At 42.0% G+C, this 25398-nt stretch overlaps 1 protein-coding gene across 1 annotated transcript in view; it reads right to left on the reverse strand.

Annotated features, from left to right (window-relative positions):
• Window positions 1-25398, reverse strand: part of CRIM1 (cysteine rich transmembrane BMP regulator 1) — a 188354-nt gene that overhangs the window by 99119 nt on the left and 63837 nt on the right. Inside the window, exons 3-4 of the mRNA XM_046662888.1 lie at window positions 5227-5469; window positions 4049-4169 (exon numbers count right to left, since the gene is read on the reverse strand). Of these exons, the coding sequence (XP_046518844.1) occupies window positions 4049-4169; window positions 5227-5469 (364 nt within the window). The remainder of the gene's footprint in view (window positions 1-4048; window positions 4170-5226; window positions 5470-25398) is intronic.

Consider the following 25398-nt stretch of genomic DNA (forward strand, 5'->3'; position numbering starts at 1 on the left):
CACAGCATATTCCAGCACTAAGAGAAGAAAAAAGGATGAAAAGAATTGGCAAGCCAAGCTGAAGGAAGGAAGAATTAAAAATAGTTAAAAGTCAATTATATCATACATAAGAATGATGTCTAAACAGGATGAAGTTTAGAAGAAAAGACAGCAAAAAAGGGGAAAATGAAGGATAGACCATTAAGAAAAACCAGAGAGGCAGCAAGGAAAGAAGGAATAACTTAGATTTAGAGAGGAGAGACGTAGGTGGAAAACCAGTACTAGTCAGGGATGTAAGTGGAAATAGACATCCTTGCGTGATAAGGACACCTAGAGGGTAGTGTCTGTCACTTGTAAGAGCTCAACTCATGTTTGATGAATGAATGAAAAACTGAATGAATGAATGAACTAAAAATACACAACTCAAAAGAAAATTCACAAATTGAGCAAGGATGACTCACACAGAGATAAGGCTGTTAGGGGGCTGAGCGGGTGAAATAGTCTCACTAGGACTGGAATTCCATTCGGATGGGAATGAAGGAGTGAGGAATTTATTTTTAAGACGAGGAGGGTGAAAAGTCCAGAAACACCTTTTCTAGTCTACGGAAGTATAATAAATCCTTACAAAACAGGGGTTGCTATTTTCACCTAAGGTATCTCCACTGCTGGAGTGTCTGATAGTTTACCTTATTTTTCCCTATTTGTAAAGGCCTTTTCCCCCTGAATCCTCCACATAATCAGTTTTGATCTCAAATGGGTTCTAAGTTCTTAACAATGCTCTTTATAAATATGCTGCTAAAGGTCAAATAATTATAACAGAATTTCAAATATTCTAAAATGCTCTTCTTTATACCTAAACATCATGCTCTTAAAAGAGAGAACCTTTGACATGGATCACACGCAAGAATAAAGTTATGTAGTTTTTTTCTCTTAAAATATTATTATTACTACATAGTAGGCTCACTCCTTTTTGTTTCCATTTTCACATGATTGTTTGGGTTTTATTCTCTTGTCAAAGGGTGATCTGTCTATCATCCTCCTCAGTAAGTGGGAACCCGCTTAATACGCTATGCTAGGTTAAGCCGTAGTCTGAGTACACTCTACATTTACCAATTCATTCAGTATTAATGCATACATAGAGGAGAGGAAAGAAGACATAACTCCTGACCTCTAGAAGTGTCCTTTAGTTGTGGAGACAAGGCTTTCTGCATGTAACAGTTAAATAACAATGCAAGGAAGTATATAATTCATTGGCAACATGGAAAAGGATATGTTGGGAGTTTCCAGGGAGTGGGATGGGTTTTGGTTGAAGCATGAAGACCTTGTGGGTAAAGTAGAATTTAACTGGAGTCCTGCAGGACGAACGATATTAGAAAAGGGAAGGGAGAGGTAAGGGCATCTTATGCTTTGAGAGGTGAGCTCCGAGCTTGGCATGGAGGGTTTCTGCAGTATCGAGAACTGGGCCATAAAGAGGGGGCTGCGGAAAAACTGCAAGCGTTTTAAACTGAGACAAGGAGTAATATCACCACTCAATGACAGATAACAAGAAACTAAAAATATTCATTCCTTTTCCTTCCTTCAACATATAAGTCATCAGGGCTAAGAGTGGGCCTGTTCATTCATTCATTCATAAATGGTTGACATATCACATCAAGTCTTATTCTAGGTAGTAGAGGCTACAAAATACTGCTTTCTCTCGAGAACCACACTGAGGAGAGATTGACCAAAAACATCAACGATTTCAATGTTTATGAAGAGTGCCATGATAAAGAGACCCCTGGGGAATTAAAACACAAGGGAGCAGAGGAGTGACACCTCAGTCATCCTCAGGGGCTGCAGAAGAGAACACTTCAAAGAGAAGGAAATGCAGTCCTGAAGGAGGCGTAGAAGCTGTAAAAGGGGAAGGCACTCCAGGAAGAGTCAAGTTCAAATGCAAAGGCACAGAGCATGAGAGAGCAGGGGGAGGGGCTTGTTCAAGTGGGAACACAGGATGCACATGGAGAAGGGGCAGGGGGTGAGTATGGGTCACTGACTAGCGAAATACAGGAAGCTACAGAGCTGTGAGAACTTGTCCCTTCCCCGCAAATAATTTACAGTAGGATTCTGAATGACTTCCTTCTCCGTGATTTCCATTTCTTCATTAGAGACGCACTTAACTGACCACTTAGTTTTGAATGCCCAGGTGGAAATTACGTCAACACAATAACAACCATCCTAAGGTGTACATTCACAAGACTCACAAAAGCTTGGAGATGAAATGGAAGGCATCTAGTTGAACCTCCTTTCCAAGGTAACACTGTTTCTAAGCATTCCTGGCAGGTGGCCATCCAGACTGGAAGAAATCCACCCAGCTCCAGCGAGCTCAGTCTATCTCAGGAAGCAGCCCGATGCATTACTGTACATTATTAGTTGTGAGAAATTTTTTTTCCTGAAACTGAGATTAAACATGTCTTCCTGAAGCTTCTACCCATTTCGACCCCCTAGAGCAACAGAAAAAGTAGCCTCCTGTGCCTCCTTCATGCAGATGGTGCTACACTACGTTTATAATAGTGAACTGAGAATTGTCCCTCTTCCTCACTGAAGGACTTGTTAATTAACAACTGGCTGAGTTTTGATTAATTAGGTTCTCTAACATAATGTGCCACCTTCCTTTTCACGAAGACCTTGAAGGGACATCTGTTACCGTTAGTAATGCTCCATTTTCCTCCTCCACCGCTTAGTAATACCTGATGTTTGCACAATACTCCACCCCTTGGCAAGCATCTTCATATAAATGATCACATCCTAATGTCAGAAGAACTGTTCTTATGTGCCACTGTTCGTCTGTTATCTTCATAAAAATCTGTGTATCTGTTTTACGATACAGTATAAAGGCGAGGGCAAGTCATGTGAGATATGTCTATGAGAATCCTAGGGTTTCTGACAGGACAAAGATTAAGAGGTGCCAAAGAACTAAGGCATTTTAAGAGAAGAAAAAATTAATCCTTAGAACAAACTCTGGCTGTCTACTCCAATTATGGACAAATAATTGATACTTACCTTAACTACGGGGCCATACAGATTCCTATCTTATCAAAGCATTCATATAATCATAATTACTCATGCAACACACCTAGATGCTAAGTGCCCAGCACCGGGACTGGGACTGAGGCAGAGAGAGGTTAGGAATGGAGTTAAAGGCACCCTTTTAACTCTGGATATTAAATGTAGAGCAAAAGTTGAAAGAAATGAGATGACTTAGTCACAATGATGGCTTAGTGGCCTGGAAAAGGCTGAGGGGAGGTCACGGCAGGAAGAGGGGAGAGCCTCGCAGTGGGGGAAACAGAATGTAAACCCCACATTCCCGAGGACAGTCTTCTCCTGAGCAGAGCACGCAGGGCCAGCTCCGTGGCGGTGCTACGAGGACTGTCAAGGACAGGACCTGGAGACCCTCACCTTCTGGAGGAAGCCTGGTCCTGTAGGGCCAAGTGGACATCCTGCTACTAGGACTAAAAGGACAGTTGCTTTCTTTCCCAACAAGACAAAGAGAGATGTGTTTGTCACTCCAGAAAGCATTATAAGAATTTAGACTCCTCTTTGCCTCAGCAAGTAATAGGTCCGGGCAGATGTGTGATTGCCAGCGTCAAGGACCCCCGGGGAGCAATTCTATGATTGCAATTCTACACACAACGTTTTATCCCGCTGGACACAATGGTTAAGCACCTATATGATTCACTGCAGAGGATCAGATGACATGCCTACTATAGAGCGGTTCCTCACTGCCTCCCTGACTACATTCTGAGGGGCATATTTGCCAGCACAGTTCCCAGTGTGCCCAAGTGCACAGGCACCCCGACGTGAAGAATCTGGAAGGATTAATGACTTAACCTGATGACACCTGGCTCTGATCCGAGGAACGAAACATAATTACAAGTCATGGTAACAGTTCAGTGATTTCTCCACAGAAACAGGAGAATACTAGCTTTCCCTAATACCTGGGGAAAACGAACTGCATGCTTGAAACTGTGCCTTCAATGATGCTAACACACAAGACAGAGGAGAAAACTTGATACACTGATGACACACCGACCTTGTTGGCAGGGTGCAGCAACCGTCCGCGGTGAGTCTGACTTGAGTTTCGTAGCTATCCAGGGGGCACACGGCCTGCTGAACGGAGGGGCACTCCACGGTGCTGCAGTCCACGCTGAAGACTGAAAGGGGCAAAGAGACGTACCATTTACTGTGACAGGTACTGGAATTTTGAGTCCCCAAATCAAACACTGGCTCTTGACAAATTTCTGCAGTTTCCTTGCTTCCCAGAAACCCTGTCCTCGCACTGGCATTTTTATTTCCATCAATGTTAGAGAACTGCAGTCTGTCCCCAATATTCTGTGCAAGGAAAGCGGGAAGAAGACATTTAAGAGTTAAGATGAAGGTGCAGAGAGAGACAGAGAGTTAAACGGATAGCGGTTACATGCATGGTGACAGTCAGCTACAGGCGTTTCTGATAGAACAGCTCAAGAGATGGACAAGGGACTGCTTTGCTTGAAGTATTTACCTAGCAGTTAAAAAAAAATCTGACCACTGGTTAGAAACTTGCAAAGAGGAAATCACTACAGACCTGTTTACAGACCACAATAGAACTGCCGCCACAAGAACAAGGATGTTAGAAATAACATAAAGCAAGAAACAGCTGGGACATGACAACTAATCAAATGTGGCAAAGAAGGTGAGTAAACAGTCAAAGATGACTTAGCACATGCTGTAAAAAGTCAATGGACGAATGGTGGGGAAATGGCAAGGAGAAAGATTGGGGCTGAGTATTTCATTATGAAACGTCTGGCATTTTGATGCATATATTTATCTAAAAATAACTGTTTTATGTACGATGAGTTTTTAAAATCTAATCCTTTAAAGTGACAGATATATCTGCAAATGAGAGCTATGACCTTCTCTGGGGAAATGAAGCAGGTAGCCACAGTACCATAAATTTTAGCCCCATGTCCCCCGTCAAGCACACTCTGAAGGAGAAAAAAAAAAAAAAGAAAAGAGAAAAAGACAGGGTCCCTCCCTGAAGGCGCGTATGGACCAGGGGATTATCACTCTGGTTCTCTGACTAGAAGGCCAGAAGCCAGGCTGCCATTAGCCCAAAGCAGCAGGCTCGCACGGTACGGAGGAGAATGGCCATCTTCACGGGGAGGGAGAGGCCAGGGCTGGCTGCGGAGGCCCCACTCCCTCTGATGGTGCGGAGACGACGCTTGCGCGTACCTGGCTTGCACTCATAGAGGTCACAGCACTCTCCCGGCTTCCCTGAGGCTTTGGACACCAGTATGTTCAGGTAGCCTGGCTGGCAGACTTTGCGCAGACAGCCTGCAGGGTCGCACACGCAGCGGCTGGGTAAGGGGCAGCACTCCCCCGGGGGCGCATAGCCCTCGATCAGAACGGAATCTTCAGGACAACGTGGAGAGAACTGGACTTCACAGCGGGCCTTGGAGCAATCGGGCTTCTCTTCTAAATGGGAGAGAAAGAATTTAGCACGTGCCCAGGGGCAGTGGGGGGCACTTGTGTGGGAAGCACAGGCAGTTCTGATGATCTATCTACCAGCCAAAGAGGAGGGTAGAGAAACAAATGCAGTGAAAACCCTCAAACTCAGCTCAGCCGACCATGCACATCTCTCCCAAGATGTGCTCATGACACCCAACTGTCAGCCTGGAGATGCCTTCTTCTCCACCTTCTCCCTCACTCGTCTGAACAATCAATGTCCAGTGTGTTGACCAAACTGAAGAAAGGCGAAGGGAAGATGCCCACATGATTGGAGAATCTGAAAACCGGACTTCGTCATTGACTAACTGAAAGACTTTTGAATTTAAAAAGGATTTTAAGGGCTATTCTTTGAACATAGTGTATGTCTAAACACCAAAATAGACTCACAAATAAATCACGGCTACTTCAGGGACTGGACACAGGTATGATAATCAACAGGAAAGGACTCGACCTCCATGCCTGAATTTTGAGATGAACTTCTTAAGATTATATGATTCTATGATGTGGCAGCTTAGCAAGACAGATAATGAGCCAAATTCCCAAGTAATTTCCCTAAATGATATCTGGTATGTTTCTATCTCTAGCAGAGATCCATTAAATGCACCCCATTCCCCTTTCTCTGGTATTCTGTACTGACCTATTGCTACGCCTCGATTGTAGAGACAGGAAAAATAAATCGAGATGGGTAACACCCGAAGACTTTAGGACTGGGTAGCAAAGCCCTAGCTTCTGCGGCCCCACTCCATAGCTCAATTTCTTGGTTTAAACTTTTAAGAAACCTGCAGCAACATAAAGTCCTTGAGGAAAAGACAGAAATAAACCCAAAGTACACCACCACAGCCTTATGACCTTGGGGGCGGGGAGGTGGGTCAGAAATTGTTGGGTGAAAATGATGCCATGTAGTATTGGGGTAAATTTCCATGAGCTCTGTCTTTCCCAGAGGTCACCTAGTTTAGTCTCCCCATTTTGTAGATAAAGAAACTGAGACCCAAGAGTTCAAGTCACCTACCTAAGGTCAGTGGTGAGATTAAAGCAAGAATCCGGGCCTCCTCACCTCCAGTTCACTTAGCTCTTGATGCCACACAGGTAGATCTATTTCCAAAACCAACCCTGTTCCTCAGGTCATTTTCTACCTCGATCGCTCTATCTTTCATTTCACTGTCGATCTTCCTTGTCTAACTACTTCCTGTCTAACCATAGATAGTAGAGAAGAGCCTTCATACCCGTAGTTCTAGTAACTCATTCAAAAATATTTATTGAGCATCTGCTGTTCCAGCAGCTTGAGATACACTATAAAGAAAACAAAGATGCCTGCCCTCGCATAGTTTACAATGCAGCAGAGTGTGACAGAAAATAAACAGTAAACATTATGAATAAGCAAACTATATAGTAGCAGAGGTGGTAAATGCTATGGGGAAAATCAGAATAGAGAAAGGGAGAAATGGAGTGCATGGAAGAATGGGCGGGGGGGGGGGGGGGGGGGGGGGTTTGGAGGGGGGGGGGGGGGGGGGGGGGGGGTGTTGTTACAATTTGGTCAGAAGAGGCATCACTGAGAAGCTGAAGTTTAAATAAGGACCTGAAGGAGTGAGGGGGTGAGCCATGGAGGTATTTGGGAGAAGAGCTTCCCAGCAGAGGGAATGCTTAATGCACTCCTGGTGTCCCAGCAAGGAGGCCAGTGTGGCTGCAGCAGAGTAGAGGGAGGATCCACTTATCCTGTTCTCATACTATAATCTCAAGGAACTGCCTTGAAAAGAGAACATGATTACATAATGAGGACTTCCACTCTCAGATCCCCGTCAATGTGGGCAGAACAAATAAAAAAGCTGAGGAGGAGAAAGCGAATCTTGACTGTACGGGGACTGATAGAGATGGAGTTTGTAAAGTACATTCAGTAGATGGCTTGTCTGGCAAACACAGGCACATTGTCTCATAATTAATACAATCTCTCTGACTTTAATTGCAAATAGCAATTAATTCCTACTCTTGTGAATGTGCTGTAATTAATTTATTCTGTATCACATTCCAACACACTCTTATTCTGCAAAATATTTGGTATGTATAATCAGATTTTTCAAATACATGCTTCAACAAAACAGGTTTCCATTAAAATCCAACATATTACATCTCCTTAGTTATTCTGCTCTTTACGTTTAACCGTCACAACATCGTCACCTGTGGATGTGTGTTTGGCAGTTCAAGCCTTGAGAGAGTTATTTACTTCTTAAGAACTGACTCTGTAATACAAGTGGGATAAGGTAGGCTACCAGAGACACTCTGAACCATAAGTGAATCAGAGCGCGAAGGGATTTAAGAATGTTAAAAATGAGGATTAAATCTTATTAAGTGTTTTTCCAACTTTTCTCAAGATAATCATATCGGCTTTTCCTTTAATTTATTGATATAATCAATTAGCAGATTTTAAATCATCCTTGTTTTCTTAGAAAGATCTCTGTTTTTAAAGATCCCACTAGATTTTGAGATTTTTAAATTTATAAGCTTGAGTAATATTAGCCTGTCGCTCTCTCTTTTGTGTGTGTGTGCTGGCCTCATCAGTCTTAGGTTCAAAGTTACACTAACTCTTTCAGTGAGCTGTTTAGCATTCTACCTGTTTCTCAGCTGTAAAACTGTTTAAATAACACAGGAATTACTTATTCTTTGATGTTTTCATCCAACCCACCTGTGAAACTATCTGAACTCAGTATATTTTTTTAAAGGGCGAAGGGCCAGATTTCTTCTCTGGTTCTTACTTGGGTGTCCTACTTCTTTGAGAATCATCTGTACTAACATATTTTAGTAAAAAGCATCTAATTCATCTAGATTTTCAGTCATTGTAGGCTTTCTTGATGAAGCTTTCTTTTTGTAGTTTATATGTTCATTAGTTCTTTTAAGTTTTTCAATCTCTTCCTTCTTTGTCTTCCAGGTTATTTCTTTGGTTTTTCTCTGGTGTTTTAAGATTAATGCTTAGTTCACTTCTATTTCTCTTTTCTTAGAAATAAAAAAAAAATTAACTATGATTTTAATACTTTAGTCAAATGTTGCTTTGGTTATATTTTAATTTTTGACATGTATTACTCCCAATGTAACTCAATTCTATATAATCTATAATTCAACTTTGATTTCCTCTTGAAAGACTTTTAAGAAGAGTGTTAGTGAATTGCTACACAGGTAGTTTTTTTGGCTTTCCTTTTTTGATTAATTTATAGTTTTACCACGCTGTTGACCAGAGAATGTAGGCTACACAATTTTCTACTATTAATTTCTTGAGTTTTTTTGGCATGTGCACGTATGTGGCCTCTGGCCAACTTCAAAATACATGGCCAATTGAAAAGAACCTGTATTCTCTGTTTAGTGGATACAAACTTGCAAATCTATTAAATCAAGCTTCTTAATTATGACATTCAGATCACCTATATCTTACATTTTTTATCTGATTTCGAAAAAGGATCTATAAAAATCTCCCACCATGAACCAGTAACTTCCCATATTTCTAAGAGTTTCACTTTAATTTTTCAAGCCTGTGTTATTACTTCATGACTAGCAGGCCCAAGATTCAAGCCTGTTATACTGACTTGACAAATGTAAAATGATGCTTTCAAAGAATTTACATTTCTAAGATCTAAATCTTTTTTTCTTTTGTAGTTTTTAAATTTCTTGGCTTTATTCTTCTTTTCTTTCAACACTCTATTCACCTTTCTATAGATTACCTAGAACCTTCACTCACTCAGCATCCTTCCCTTCCCCCAACCAGCCATCAGCCTATCACTTAAACCCAACTATGGTTACCATAGCATCAGGAATTACTTTTCTGATACTTTCTTTCTCAGCCTGTTTCTAGATCATTCTTCCATTAGGTTTCATTTACTCATGTGTGTCTTTAGTCCATCTCTCTTCCATGGAGAAAATAAGGAGAAAACTACAGTCACATCATGTATTTTCCATCATTTAGAAGGCTTTTCTGACACTGCCTCTGAATTTTTAATTTTATCTATTTGAAAACAGAAGCTTCACCTGATTCTTTTCCTATGGTGTCTAACAAATCTACATATAATACTTAAGTTAACTAACAAGCTGTTCAGTCTGGTTGCCTTGGTAACACTTTGCAATTGGCATCTTAAAAAACAACAACAAAAACTGCCCCAGATATGGAAAGACTAAAGTGACATATCACTTGCAACAGGGGTAATTCAGGGAAAATAAGCTGGTTTCATCATATTAATAACCTTCCTTTAAGAGGTTAGCTCCTAAAATATTGACAGGGTCACCCAACATGAAAGCAATCTTACAACAATAGTGGAAAGTTTGTATCCATCCTGGCCACTTTAACCTGTGCGACTGTATCTTGGCCAGTTGTAGACCTTTTGTCAATAGGGAAAGTACTATCATGATCTACAAGTAGCAAAGGCATTCAAGAGTTTTCTGCTTAAACTAACTAAATAAAACCAAAGGCAAATGAAAAACTACAAGACGGGAAAAGAAAAAGGGAGAAGAGAAAAATCATATTGCCAGATTCTCGATACTTCAATTTTTGTAGAGTCCCATGCATCTGACACTGAAACCTTCCTGCTCTTTCAAAATCTCTTAAAATGGTTACTTGAAAATAACAACAGATATGCTGCACATTTATTAATGGAAAACAGGCAGCATAAAAATGGACTAGTAAAATTTAGATAGTCAACTACAAAGTTGACGCCGCTGGGTACTCTATCCTTTCCTGAAATCTATGCCGATTCTCTGACGCAAGTGCATGATTTTAAATCATCCTTGTGCACATGATCATTCTGAGACAATCCCTGGGAGTTCTAATTGCACAGATAGTTCAAGGAATCCCAAATCCAGATCAGACTTGATAGCACAGAGCTGAGTAGGTGGAGCCCAGAGTAAAGAGGGGAAGAGTCTGAGATCTTTCTTTTCCCAACACCTCACTCTGGTGTCCCTTACAATTTGAAGTCCCGGAGTAGCTACAGCAACAGCACAGGGTATCACAAGGGCTCTCACCCACTTGGTGGTCCTGGGAGACAAATCTCCTCATGGGACCAGCTGAGGTGCAATCTATGAACTCCTTTCCAATCCCTCTTTCACTCTTCATTCAACAAATATTCACTGAATGACTTCCATGTGTCAGGGGTTCTAGGCACAAGGCTTAGAGCAGGGAATAAAGCAAAGTCCTCGCCTTCTTGGATTTACAACTCCAGAAGAAACAGACAATAAACAATGAGCTCCCCAGCAGGAAGCTGGGTGGCAATAAATGCTTCGAAGCAGAATCAGGGATGCAGGTGCACTGCATTCGTCAGGTGTGTGAGGGCAGGTCTCTCTGAAGACACGGCACCTACACAGAGACCTGCGGGAAAGAAGAGAGAAGGCACGCCAACAGCAGCGCAAGAGTGTCCCAAACACGGAGAACAGCAAAGATAGAGACACTAAGGCAAGAGAGAGCCTACTCTTTAAGTAGTCAAATATACCTCATGGTTATTAAGAAGAAATCTAAACTAGTATAATTCACAGGCAGAAAATATCAATAAAGAAAAGTATTTTGACGGCTAATGTTTCTGTTATTAAGGATTCAACTCTCATGATCACGCAAGAGAAATGAAAGCAATCTCCACTAATTGGGCACCTTCTATGTGTGAGGCACCATGCCCCTCCGCCTCACACACCTTCTCACTCCCATGTGAAAAAGAGATGACATCGTCCTACTTGACAGATGAGGAGACAGGCACAGAGAGGCTAAGACACCAGGCCAAGGTCACCAAGCAAGTGGCACAGCCTCTGAAGCCCATTAATCTTCCCACTAGTTCCCAATGCTGAAAGCAAAAGGAACTTGAACTTTCCTACTCAGCCTTCCTGGTATTTTTATGTTTAGTCAATGGCTACATTTATGCTCAAATATAGAACGCAAGGTTAATTTGCAAAGATAAAGAGCCTTGGGGTCCTGGGTGTGTCCTTGTCACGTTCTGGTTGGTCATCCCCCATATCTCACTGGCTCCTTGGCCTTAGAGACACCATGCGATAAAAGGAGGAGCTATCTTGTAGCCAGCATTATTTTGTTCTGAAAACTTCTATTACAAATGCAAGACATATGTCATCCCTACATTTTTAAATTTAGAGACTGATTCCTTTAAAGTTACACTGTGAATTCTTTTCATTCACATTCCATGATTTTATCATAACCTTTTTTGGCAAGCTTCGCGGTGAAGACTTGTTCCGCACCATCATAACCCCGAGGGGAAAAAATCAGGCTTGCTGATACAGTCCCAGAAATATTTCATATATTTCAGCTCGTTCACAAACACCAGCTGTACTTTCCCAGCACTTTCTTTTACTTTGAATTTAGGACTTAACAGTGATGGCATCTACATAGAGCCTTTTCTTGGTGGTTTGTTAAAGATACCATATTAAATTGTTTCCAAATACCTAATAAAGTTAGTTTGCATCACAGTGGAACATAAATTAGCCAAATATAAAGAAAAGTAATTAAATGATCTCTAAGACTGCAACATGTGATTCTTTCACTCAGTGGTTCTCAACTCCGGCTGCACATTAGAATCATTTACAAAGCTTTTAACAATACCACTGTCTGGATCCCACCTCAAATCAATTAAATCACAATTTCTGGGGGAGAAGCATGGGAATTAATATTTGTTTCAATAGCTCCCTAGGTGATTCTATTGAGTGATTAGGGCTGAGAACTACTGCATTACTCCTCCAAGCAAACTGAGAATCTTTACAGTGAAGCTCCCTACTGACAATAGAGCTTCGCCAAAGGCATGTTCAAACATCCTGGCAAATGGTTGCTGGCCAAATGCCAAAGCAGCACTGAGCCCTCCAGATCTCTGCCTGCCACTACTAAGTAGTCCAAGCTGTATGCTGAGCCCCATGGTGCCTCTAGGAATCTCTTAGACCACACATCTCTCCTATGCAGGATATTACTGAACTGGGTTGAAAATGATGCTTCAGATTAGAGCTTTGCTACTCAAAGTCTGGACCCTGAACCAGCAGCATGAGCATCTCCTGAGATTTTGTTAGAGCTGCAGAGACTCAGACCCCCATGCCAGTCATACTGAGTCAGAATCTGCATTTCAGGAAGATTCCCAGGTAACTCAGATATACCATAAAGTTTGAGACAAACTGCTCCAGAGTGGTGGTTCTCAAACAGTGGTCCACCGACCAGCACATCAACATTTCCTGGGAACTTGCTAGAAATGCAAATTCTAAGGCCCTACATCAGACCTGGGGGTGGGGCCCAGCAATCTGTGTTTGAACAAGCCCTCCAGGTGATTCTGATGCGTGCTATTTGGAACCATAGGGCTAGAATAATAATTCTCAACCTTGGCAGCACATTAGAATCCCCTGGGGGATTTTAAAAATCCAGAAGCTCAGCGTACACTCCAGACCTATTAAATCAAAATTACTGGAAACCGGACCCCAGTATCCATTGTTTTCAAAGTCCCCCACGTGACTCCAATGTGCAATCGAGGTTGTTTCACCATTCTAGGCACCCACTCTCCATCAAGCCTCCACACTCCCAGGGGATTCAAAGCTCCCTTAATTCTTAGAAAGTCTGAATCAATGAATTCTCTGGAATCTTCTTGGAAGAGGTCAGAGCTTCCTGGGAGGAGAAAAAGAGCTGAGAGAAGTTTACAGGATCTGCCTCTGGTGGCAGGTGGCAGGTGGCAGAGTGGAGGGAGCAGGGTGTAGGAGAGGCACATCCCAAACGTGGCCTTGAACGCATCTGCTGAATTTTAAATCACAGTTTATGAAAGTTTATTAGAATTTAGAGTCCAGAGACATTTTATTTCATCATCTGTTAATTCACACCAGGAACATGTATTCAATTTACTCCCAGAGGGACTTGCCATTCAAATAATTACATTTATATATTCAGACACAGTAACAACATTTAAAAAGGTAATAATGAATTTATTTTTAAAAATCTGGCAATAAAGGCAGGCCTAAGGATGGTCTGGATAAATGTACAAAGAACTGAATACTGGCTTCAAAAAGATTAATTTTACCCAAAAAACCACAGCCTTCTTGTTCCCTTTCTGCCATAAACACAGCCCATAAAAAAGGAGTGAAAATTATTAGAGAATGAGACAAATGACTAACGAGGAAAACTTAAATGAACTAAATTGTATAGTCAGTTCAGCAACATCTTAAGAGGAATCTCCATAACAGCTTGAAAATGTCATAGAGGCATAAACATTCGAAATGAAGAACTCCCTGGGGTGGTGTTTAAGCGGAAGGCAGCATCCATTACAGAACACAAACAAAGCCTCAACTTTGCTGAGTGATTCTGTGACTCTGGGTGGGTCGCTTTCCATACTTGAAGTTTTCCTCCACTGAGGAAGGAATGCTGCAACTTGTCTCTCCCTTTGTGTAATCACGATATGGATTTGAAAAAATATAATAAAACATCAGATTTTAAAGAGGTGAGAATGAGGGTCTGGCATTCCTCATCTGTCAAATGAGGGGCTGGCACTTGTGGATGTCTTCTATGAACATACTGCAGCCTGAAGTTTCATGAGCCCTTCCTACACAGTCAGTCAGGTTCCAGGGACTCTTGGCCTCTGTTCGTTTAAGGAAGAGCAACCAACGATTATTGAATGAAAGGAGGAGCCAGTCCTTTTCTTTTAAAACTCCAATATTTGTTAACTCTGTAGAGTTTTAGCATAGTAGAAAATGTTCTCTTACATGATTTTAAAATACAAGGAAAGGTAAACCAATAGTATTGTCAGTAATATCATCAATAAATTCCTGAGCCAAACAGGTAGTATATGGATTTCAAAAGTCTTCAGAAGGACCTGAAAGAATATTATGTGCTGGTCCGAGATCTTCAGAGGTTCCTGAAAGTGACTACGCTTACACAATTAAAATGATATATCAAGATGGGGCTGGCCTGGTGGCACAGCGTTAAGTGCGCATATTCCGCTTTGGTGGCCCGGGGTTCGCCGGTTTGGATCCTGGGTGCGGACATGGCACCGCTTGGCACGCCATGCTGTGGTAGGTGTCCCACATATAAAGTAGAGGAAGATGGGCACAGATGTTAGCTCAGGGCCAATCTTCCTCAGCAAAAAGAGGAGGATCGGCAGCAGTTAGCTCAGAGCCATCTTCCTCAAAAAGAAAAAAAAAATTAAAAAAATACATAAATAAAAATAAAATAAAATGATATATCAAGAATAAAGAGAGGGAGCTGAACAGCACAGAGGAAAGAAGGGAAAGAGTATGGCAGAACTCTGCGCCTGTTCTGTCTTTGCTGAGGACGTCGGCCACAAACAAAGCACTGTAGGCTATTCAACTGTTCAACTGAGTGTTCTCGGGAGGGTTTGCACAATCTGAAAAAAAAGGTGGCTAAAAATATAGAACTAGATTTTTGAAAAAATACATTGGCCATTTATTTTCTTCTTTCTCTTCCTCTTTTTTTTTTTTTTTTAAAGATTAGCACCTTAGCTAACAACTGTTGCCAATTTTCTATTTCTTTTCTTCTTCTTCTTCTTCTTCCCCTCAAAGCTCCCCAGTACATAGTTGTACATTCTAGTTGTGATGCCTCTGGTTGTGGCATGTGGGATGCCCCCTCAGCATGGCCTGATGAGCGGTGCCGTGTCCGCACCCAGGATCCGAACCGGTGAAACCCTGGGCCGCCGAAGCAGAGCACACCAAGTTAACCACTCGGCCATGGGGCCAGCCCGTTCTTTCTCCTTTTTAAATTTCTATTTTACTGAAGATAAACTACTTGTTTGTACCACTTTCTTGTCATTTAAGAGAGGTTACTTTTTAGCTTTCTTATATGGGAATCAGTGGTTTACAACAAAAGTTTGAGAGCCAGAAAGAGCTATGTTCAAATCTCTGGTGTTTTACAACTAGCAAGGTGATCTCAGACAAGTTTCCTGACCTCTCTGGGTCACAGTTTCTTCAGGGCTGTTACAATTTTTAAGAGAGAGAATATACATTGCAAGTAGCCATATGCCTGACACATCTAAGCGTCCAACCAATAGTAACTCTCATCATCATCATCATCTTCATCATCAATTACTAGAAGGAGTCTAGGCTTTGGGTCAGAGAGAACTCAGTATACTCATGCATTAAAACAGGGCATAAAAATACTTAATTCTACAAGACTGTGTTGGAGATTAAAAGAATATACACATTCTTTTATGCTACATAAACGTAATATTTATATAATATATAAAATATGTAAATATAGCAGAATATTGCCTATATTTTATGCCTGTGTATGTATGTGTGCATATATACATCCAGGCACACACACTACAGGACACTCTCAGGACCTCACATAGCTCACTTCTCCCTCTCAGTTTGTTTTAACCCTAATGCCCAACACGACGCCTGGAACACAGATGTGATCATTAAATGTTTGCTACTGTTGATAAAGGTGAAGTTGATTATGAAACACACACACATGTATATGCACATAACTTGGCGTGCTCCACACGCAGTCATCTCATCATGCCGAAAGTCTTACCCAGGTGCTGTTTCTCTGCCAGCTTCCATTACTTTATTAATTCCTTTAAAAAAAGGCTACTTTTTGAGAGAACAGTCTTTGCTCTATCTGGAGAGAAGGAAGGAAGCTGCCTTCCATACAGGTGGTTTTTCCTGGAGATTCTTCCCCAGCTATCTCTGCATTCGCCGTGTGCTGATAGGCCCCGCTTACACAGTCATCAAACTGATGGGCATGTAAGGTAATAAGTGCCTCCCCAAACAAACACAGGTCTCCTAATGTTTATACCTACGCAGTGGAGGCCCCCCCTGGGGAGAAAGTGCTTCGTCCCTGCAGACCACCTCTGGCGGCCAGCACCTCCCTGAACAGCCTCACTCTCTTCCCACGACTCCTTCTCTGAAGGCCTCTCCACCCCTCCGACCACTCCTTCTTCTTCGGCTCCAGCACCAACTTCCTAATCAGCCTTGCCCAGGGCCGAGCCCCGAGAGGGCCCCGTGTTTCTATGCTGCCTTTGTGTTCTTTGTGTACCCACGGCGCAAACCCTCGTCCCCCGTGACCACCGAGAGGGCACATGGAGACTCCAAATATGTGAGCCGCAGCTGAGCAAAGGGACGTGTTTACTTTCCATGCTGAACTACAACTTGACCTGCAGCAAAAACAAAAATACTGCAATGTGTATTTTTTCCCAGAAATGATAATTATAGTACTCCAAACATTTTTCAAACTTCAACTACCAAAATGGAAAAAGTATTTCAAAAAATAATTTATTAAATAGGCACTTATATTCTTGGTAGACCTTACATGGAAATTCTACTTTTTTTCTTCACAGCCATTAAAGGGCTCGGCTCCTGGCTCAAAACCCTCTTCCAAGGCGAGGTGGGGTTCAGCCTGCTGAGCTGAGAGGTGGATGGCTCGAGAGCTCTCCCTATTCATCACAGTCAGCATGCAACTATAGCACCTTTTTCCTCTTCACAAATACTAGTGATGTACGAGTCCCAGTTCACACAGAGGTGATATAAAGGCACTTCTGCACAGCTGGCCGATGGTATGCCTGAACCAGATGAAGGAGGCCAGATCGGCTCCTGGCACCAAATATCGGCTCCTGGCACCAAATATAGGAGGACAGTTACTTAGACTCTTCTCAGGAGCAGCATGTGAATCCCAGCTTATTTTAATTCCTCTCCGAAGAGAATGCTTTCTCACCTGGTCCTTCTCCTGCAGCCAAAGCTTTTCTGAACCCAGGACTCCTCTCAGGATATGGCCATTGTAACTCCATCCCACTCTCAGGCTTTCTAAACTCTTGAGACCGCCAGTTCTTACGTGAGTGTGCTACAGGGCTTTTCAAAGCACAGACTGTGAACCTAACCTCGAGGGCTGCTGATTTAGTTGAGCTGGGGTGGGGCCTGAGAATGTGCATTTCCAACAAATTCACAGGTTACTGATGCTGCTGTCCAGGTACCATGCTCTGAGAAGCGCTGCTTTAGATCAGAGCTGTTCGAAAATTTTAGTCTCTTGTTAGCTCTACCACCCTCTCTCTTCCCGCTAGGCAAAGCCACTTCTCTCTGTCTCCATCTCTCTCTCTCTAAAGATATGCAGTAGAGCGGGCTTAGGTATAAAAGGATAATGACATGCTTGATGAACCTGATGGACCTGAACAACAGAGGTCCCAGCCAATCTCATCCTCTTCTACATTAAATAGCAACCTGCATGATGCTACCATCTCAGGCCTAAGATAAAATCCAGAGAGGAGTGCATGGTGAGAGTAGGCAAACTGTTCAGGCCTACATGTAGATGGCAAGGAGACATCAGGGCCACTGCCAGAGTGGACATTGTGCTCAGTGTCGGGGCTTCTCCCACATTTCAGGGATATGGCATATTCCAAATATCTTCAAAGACAGCAAAGGACATAATGATTCCACAAATAAGCCTAACCAGAATGAATTAAGGGGACAAAGCAGTTTAGGACAAACCGACTGTCACAAATCCATACTCCAATAATTGGTAATTTTTGGTAATTTGGAAGGAGTGTATTGAAATTTAACTTCACATGTATTATGGGGTCTGGGCTCCACAAAGCTGCTAGGGACCTACGTTCCTTTATTTTTTTGTTCCTCAATACCTACTGTGTAGCTGGCGTCCATATAGTCTTCCAACCAGTGGGAAGGGAGAAAGGCGGAAGGGGAGGGCACAACTCTAAATGGTATTCTGTGAAAAGTAACACTATTGCTTCTGTTCGCTTCATAGGCTGGGACTTAGTCACATGGCCACACCGACCTGCAGGGGAGTCTGGGAAATGTAGTCTTTATTCTCAGTGGCCAAATCTCTCATTAAAATTTTATATCTAAGAAAGAAGAAGGGAATGGACATGTGGACATGGGGACAATGAGAAATCTCTACAATAAGTTTCCTAAGAAAATAAACTATATAAACAAGAGAAGTATACCATTCTTTGAGGAATAAAAATAAAAAAAGCATTCTGAAGAATCACTTGAGAAACATTCGAGTAAGCAATACATATGCTTCTTAACAAAGATCTATATCTATGTGTTAAAAGTTACCAGGAAGATTCTTATTCATTCAACAACTCCACAAACACTTAATAACCAATTCCCATGTAGGTGGCACAAATGATTTGTATATTTTAATAAAAGCAACAAGGTATATACATAGAAAATCCTTAGCCATCAGTGAGAGCCTCGATTTTAAAGCAGAAAGGCTGGCCTTCTTTTTTTTTTTTTCTGCTTTATCTCCTCAAACCTCCCCCGTACATAGTTGCATATCTTAGTTGCAGGTCTTTCTAGTTGTGGGATGTGGGATGCCACCTCAACGTGGCCTGACGAGTGGTGCCATGTCCGCACCCAGGATCCGAACCCTGGGCCGCCGGAGCAGAGCGCGCGAACTTAACCACTCGGCCACGGAGCCGGCCCAAGGCTGGCCTTCTTTTGAAATAGCCTGTAACTCAGAATTTTCAACAAATCAGTCTAATCTTTCCTACAATTAAGGTATGAAAAAAGATGGAGATTTGAAGATTTAATTACAAGAGAGTAGAGAAATTAATAAGCTTGTTCTTGCATAAAAATGTGGGAATGCTTCTATTTACAGGACTTATTTGTCAAAGGAGAAGAAAAGTTTTCTTAGCCAAAAATTCTTAGATGTAAGTGGAGAAAATGGTGGCCTGGAGAAGCCAAATGGCTTGCCTTTGAGGGCCACTCACCTAATGAATGTCAAGGCAGGGCCAGGAGCCAGGTCTCCTGGGGAATCCTACACCTGTTCTTCCAAGACACACAGTCATCATCATAATCTTCTTGTTCTTCAGTCTGTGGTCTGCAGTTTTCCCTGATAGGTATTCATCTCTTCCAGAATACTTAAAATTGCTTAGAATCTAGCTTAAAATTTGATCACAGGGACCAGCCTGGTGGCATAGTGGTTAAGTTCACGTGCTCCACTTCCACGCCCCTGGGTTCACAGGTTTGGATTGCAGGCATGGATCTAGCACCACTCACCAAGCCACACTGTGGCAGCATCCCACATAAAATAGAGGAAGATTTGCACATGTGTTAGCTCACAGCTAATCTTCCTCACCAAAAAAAAAAAACCAAAGATCACAAAGCTCCTTTATCATGAAATTAGCAATATACAAACCAAACCAAAAATAATTTTTTATAAAGTGGAGTTGCTAAGAAAGGTAAGAGAAGGTTACCTTCCTTAGCAAAGGTTGCTAAGCAACCTCTGGTCATAGGGTGGCCATGGTGCTGTCCACCACCCAGGTGCTGACAGGCTTCACACCCATACAGGCAAAGCCTCGCCCTCTGAGCCGCAGATTACAAATATGCTGGGAACGGGAGGATGGCAGGCCTGCCAAAATGCATTACAAGGGCAATCTGTGTGCACACCCAGAGCCTTGGGACTGGGCTCCAGAAAGCGACAGCTCCCATGAGGAACACCCTGGGGCCTCACACCTTAAGAACTTCTCTGTAACAGGCTAATCCCTAGGAAGTTTAGACCTCTGGCAATTCCCCCAGCCCATTCAGAAGCAGCAGCACAGACAGAAAAAAGTGGAAACTCTAAGACCAGAGGAACTAGCAATACCAGACAAGATCTCTCAGCACTAAAGATGGTAGACAGCCTCATGGGGAAGATGGGTATCTGCTTCCAGAGCCTTGTCCTGGTGTAGCCCCTACCTCTTTCAGAGGTAGGTTTCTCCTTGGTTTTGTGGAGGATCTGACTTATCTGAACATCTGCACCTGGAGATAGTGGAAATCCTACTTATATGCACAACCTATAATATTCAGACTCTGTCCTGATACTCAGTGTATGCTTCTGTCTGCCCAGTCTGGTCAGGGAACTGTGGACTCCTTGTCTAGCAAATGAGGAGAAACACAGCCTTCTTTATTCCATACTCATTTTCTCCTCTTCCATTTGTGACTGTTTTCCTTTTTTGAAGTCACAGATATCCTCATCCTCAGGAAAGCCACTTTTTAAAATTGAGGGTTATGTCAATGCTATCCTTGGTCCACGTAATAACTGAGAGTGTAAAAACTTGCCTTAGAAGGAAGCAAGGGAGCCTCATAGGAGATCGGATATGAGCAAGGGAGAGAGGTCATCCCACAGGTTTTCTTTAGTGATGCTGGGAGCTATGGGCTCGCTGTATGCGAACTTCTATTCTAAGTATTTTTTAACAACAGATTAAGAAGCCATTCTTTCTCCCTGACTTATTGTCCAGTCTCAGAACTCCAGGATCTAGGGCGACTATTGCCCCAATTTCTAGTTCTACTTGGAGATACCACTGTTTTATTGCCACCCCTATTCAAGATGATTTCCTCCTAGGAGGCTAACAGAATCTGATCAGCCAGATATTCTTTTCAAAAACACCGACAGTGTTCGATACAAGTGGTTACTGATACACGCTAGGAGTTTCACCTGATCTTAAAGCCTTAAACAAGAGACCTGAGACAGCTCAACTGACATACAAGATTAATGGTGTAATTTAAAAAGGTGATTCAGTCACCATATCATTACTAGGCCTTCTATAAAAAAAGAGATCGAAATACAGTAAACTCAGGATTTCCACAAGAGAATTCCCGAGGTCTTTGCAAACACTCTAATTGGTGTATCGTGCCATAGATTACAGTTGCCCTAGAAAGTGCAATTTTACACCCTGGCCAGTACACTCACTGAGGTATTTCTAGGACTTGTTCTTCCTTGATTTTGTACCATGCATTTCAGAGATTCAATCTACTGCCAAATACAGCATATGGGCTTTTTAATTTGTCCCAGATTTCTGTTTTCAGGTAAAGAACCATTACTTTCTAGACCTCTTTACTCCGCTTCACTCTTATCACCAGCCCTAGCAGCTGGCTTTCCTTTATAAAGGAAAAAGTTTTGACCAGTTCATGGCTTCCTACATATGTGATAATGAGCTAAAAACAACTGGGCAGTTGGCTTGTCATCAGCTAAGCAATTTGCTCCTGAATAGGTATTTCACAGCACACCTGATTCAAATTACAAATTACTACATGTCACGGATCTTCTGGGTCATTGTTTCATGAATAATTGAATTTGTGAATGTTAAATCAATGAATCACAAGGGTTTACTGTTTGGTTTCCGTGTAATGAATCTTGAATAAGTCATGGTTGTTCATATTTAGCAACAACCTTGTACCTAACTCTACTCCCCACTGCCCACGTAAGAATGCATTCAAAAAGCTCCCCCTCATCCAGGCCTCTGATGAGAAGTTGGGGAAACTGAGTTTGTCACCAGTAAGCTTCCTTTTGAGTTAGAGAAGGATTTCTCACTTTGCAATTCCAAGGACACTGTGGGATCTAACTTCCATCCTTAGTTATGCCACTACGAAGCAAAAATTATTAAATTAAAATGATCTTTTTATCCTGGAAAATAACTTACATTAACTTCTAATCACAACTTAAAAATAAGCAACCTAAGGGTAAACTGTCAGAAATATATAAAGCGAGCATTAAGTAAAGTAATGAATCAAACAGCCACCTTTAACAGTATTCCTGGTGAAACAGTTTTAATAGGAAAATTCTGCCCAGCAGTTGCTCTTCTGATACTATTTCTGAACGAATGCATCTAACGGTGGAGGTCTTACTCTCTGTCTCTTTAACGCCTTAGACGCCATTGTTAAAGTCATGACCCACATCACCTTTACATTAATCTGAGAGCCACAGTGGTATTCACCCTTTCATTTACAAATGTTTCTGGGCAACTACGTGGCCCACAGTAAGTATGATACTTGGTTCCTCACCTCCACAAACTCGTTACTTAGTTTGGGAGAAAGAGCAGAGCACCAGCGACCAGGAGGGGGCTCCGGCCACGGAAGGGGTCCTGGCCCTGTCACTAATGCTTACATGATCTCGTTCAATTCTTTTCATCTCTTTGGGCTTCCGTTTCCTCCTCTATCTCAATGGGAAGGTTAACAGATGATTCCTATGGTTCTTTCCACTCCAAAAAGCAGAGAATACAGGAAAAGTCAAATAACAACACGCTACAGTAATTAAAGAGGTGACCCAAGGCAAAATGTGAGTGAATGCAAATGAGTGGCAGAGACAAAAGGACCATGGCTTTAGAGGAAGGAGAGAGATCTGTGCCCAGCAGCTGTCAAGAAAGCTTCACGGAGAAGTGTGATTTTTATCAAGGCCTTGAAATAAGGATAGGATTTAAAGCAAGTGTAGTGAGGAAGTTGGGAATGGGGACCACTCCTGGCAGGTGATGTGCTCTAGGTAAAAGGAGAGTGATGTGCGATGTTGCTCAGTCACACTCCACACACCTCACTTCCCAATGACACACCCACAGTCCTGCTGCTGAAGAGCACACCACGCCCTCCCCACCTCTGTGCTTTCAACCAGGGGTAGCCAACTCCTCTAAGGCTCTGTCTTCACATTCACCCAACTGGCCAGACTGCCACCATCTACCCATCCAACATGTATGGAGCACTCATTACACCCTGGGTTCTTTGCTAGGGATTCAGAGACACAAAGTTGAAAATACATGGTCCCTGTCCTCAAAGAGCATTCTGGTCATTTTCAAGCCAAAGTGATCTCCTCTGTGAAACATCCCTTCACCCTTGTCTCTCCCAAGTCTGATTCCTTTATCTAGTCTGTTTTTAGACTTTGTACATATATCAATTTTATAAAATGTTCACACTGCATCATTAATTACTTATATCTCAGCATTCCAGGACCAAATGTGATTTCTGTGAGACTTGAGTCTTTTATTTCTTTGTTTCCCTACTGCCCAACATAATGCCTAGACCACAGCAGGCAGCCAGTTAACTGTTATATTTTCCACTAACATCCTCTGTTACTCTTAGTGTCTCTACTTCCTCCTGTCCATCTATCTATCTACTTACCTACCTACCTATCAAGTTCTACCACTTACCACTAGTGTACAACCCTGGGTAACCTCTCCTAGCCTCAGTTTCCTTATCTGTAAAATGAGGATAATAAAAGTCTCTATCTCACTGGCTTGTTGAGAGGTTTAAGTAACACATGTCAAGAGCTTGTACTAATACCTGGCACCTAAGTAAGCACCTCTTGTTAAGCTCTGATTATCATTAGCTGCTGACCTTAAAATAGTTACAAAAGGTTCTGGGATCTTTTTATAAGTCATGGAACCAAATCAACAACGTAAAGTCAAAGAATCAAATGATACAAGGGCAAAGGACTCAAATAATTTAGCACAATCGTCAGGCTGCACCAACCCGAAGTATGCAAAAATGCACTGAGTTCACAAAGCCACCTATCTTAGCCATACAACATTAGCAAACAGCTGGGACTCTCTAACAACTGCGTAATTACTACTATTATTTTACTTTAGAAATATCTGTGCACAATGAACTGTATATTACCTAAATACGGTACTTCAACCACATTGATATTAACAAAGGAACACTGTAAAATTGATACCGTGCTTAAGCAGCTGAGCAGAGGGTGTGTCTCAAGGTCTATGGACTTCTTAAAGGTCTCCAGAGGCAGAATGGTCCTATCCCAGAGTTAACAACATGCTCTATCAAAAGCCTTCAGTGGGCGTGTGGTTCAATGAGTCCTGGCCGACTCTGGCTTGGGGCCCCCAGGATGACATTAGCCACCTTAAGAAGTATAATGATAATTCTCTAAGTCAGTTCTGGAAACAAACCACCTAAATTTATCTATAATTTTTAAAGGGCTATGGTGCACTGAAATGAATTCTAAAGTACTCAAGAATCTCTGATTTAGAGAACTAAGAGATCCCATAGTCAAAGTTGTGAAATACTCTAGCCTGGAAGTGATCCCTCGCTTACTCAAGCACCCTAAAGACTGTTTCCATTATATCTACTATTTATATGCTTAAAACTCATTTGAAAGAAGGCAAAAAAAAAAAGCCTAGACTGGATAATGCATTGCAGTTTTTCTCTAACTAGTCCTTGGGTCTGACATGTTTAAGGCAGCTGAGGAAATATGACAAGGAAGACAATGACCAAGAATCAAGAGAAGAAGGTTTAGCCCCAGACCTCTCACTGACTCAGCAGCAACAGGACAGGCCCTGGCGAAAACAACCATTTCCAAAGTATTAAATGGATCATTTAGGGAGCTGCAGTGAGAACATCACAGGTTCAAAACTGGCATCTTAAACTGGGGGGAGGAAGGAGAGGAGGGGCAGTAGATAATTTACTTCATGCAGCTGACTTATACCACATCACTGAAAACTTTTACTCTAGGTATCACATCATAGCCACTGACAAACCAACCTTTAGTATCATAACAGCCTCAGGGGCAGAGCTCACCCCTCTGGGTAAATTACTACTGAACTAAGGGTAAACTGGGGGAGGGAGAAGTTGTAAAATAACTTGTATAGAATAAACCCCAGCAGTTACTGAGGGCAAAGCTTCTCAGACTGTACAGATATCAGAATCCAACAATCTTTTGGACATTCAGAATTTCACAGGGCACTTACAACCATTCAGTTACACAGGGGAAAAAAAGGTCTGCCCTGCCACCTCCTAGTCATGGAACTTCTATTAACTGTTACAGGTGTATCCCCACATATATAGTAATATACTAACTAATGTTCAAATTAAAAACTGAGAGCTATTAAAGTATCCTAAAATTCTTTTCGAATTAAAAAATATTAACTATATTTAATGTGTAAGATATGACAGCAAAATAAAGGGACAAAGTCTCCAAGAAACAAAACAGGGCTAATACATTCAAATCACGTTGTTCTTCAAAGTCACCTTAAGAAGTTATATAGTTATTGCAGTTCTGCCACTCCTCAACACTTTTCTGTAATGTTCCTTTTGACATTTTCTTTAAAGGCAACTTTCATGAGATATACAATAAAATCAGCCTTGGTGCCTAATAGTTCTAGCTTCTATTTTAGCAAAAATCAAATTCCCCAAAGTGCTCACCTACTTTATTAATCAGACATGACTCCATATGCC

The sequence above is a fragment of the Equus quagga genome, chromosome 5, assembly GCF_021613505.1.
Source record: "Equus quagga isolate Etosha38 chromosome 5, UCLA_HA_Equagga_1.0, whole genome shotgun sequence".
NCBI lineage: Eukaryota > Metazoa > Chordata > Mammalia > Perissodactyla > Equidae > Equus > Equus quagga.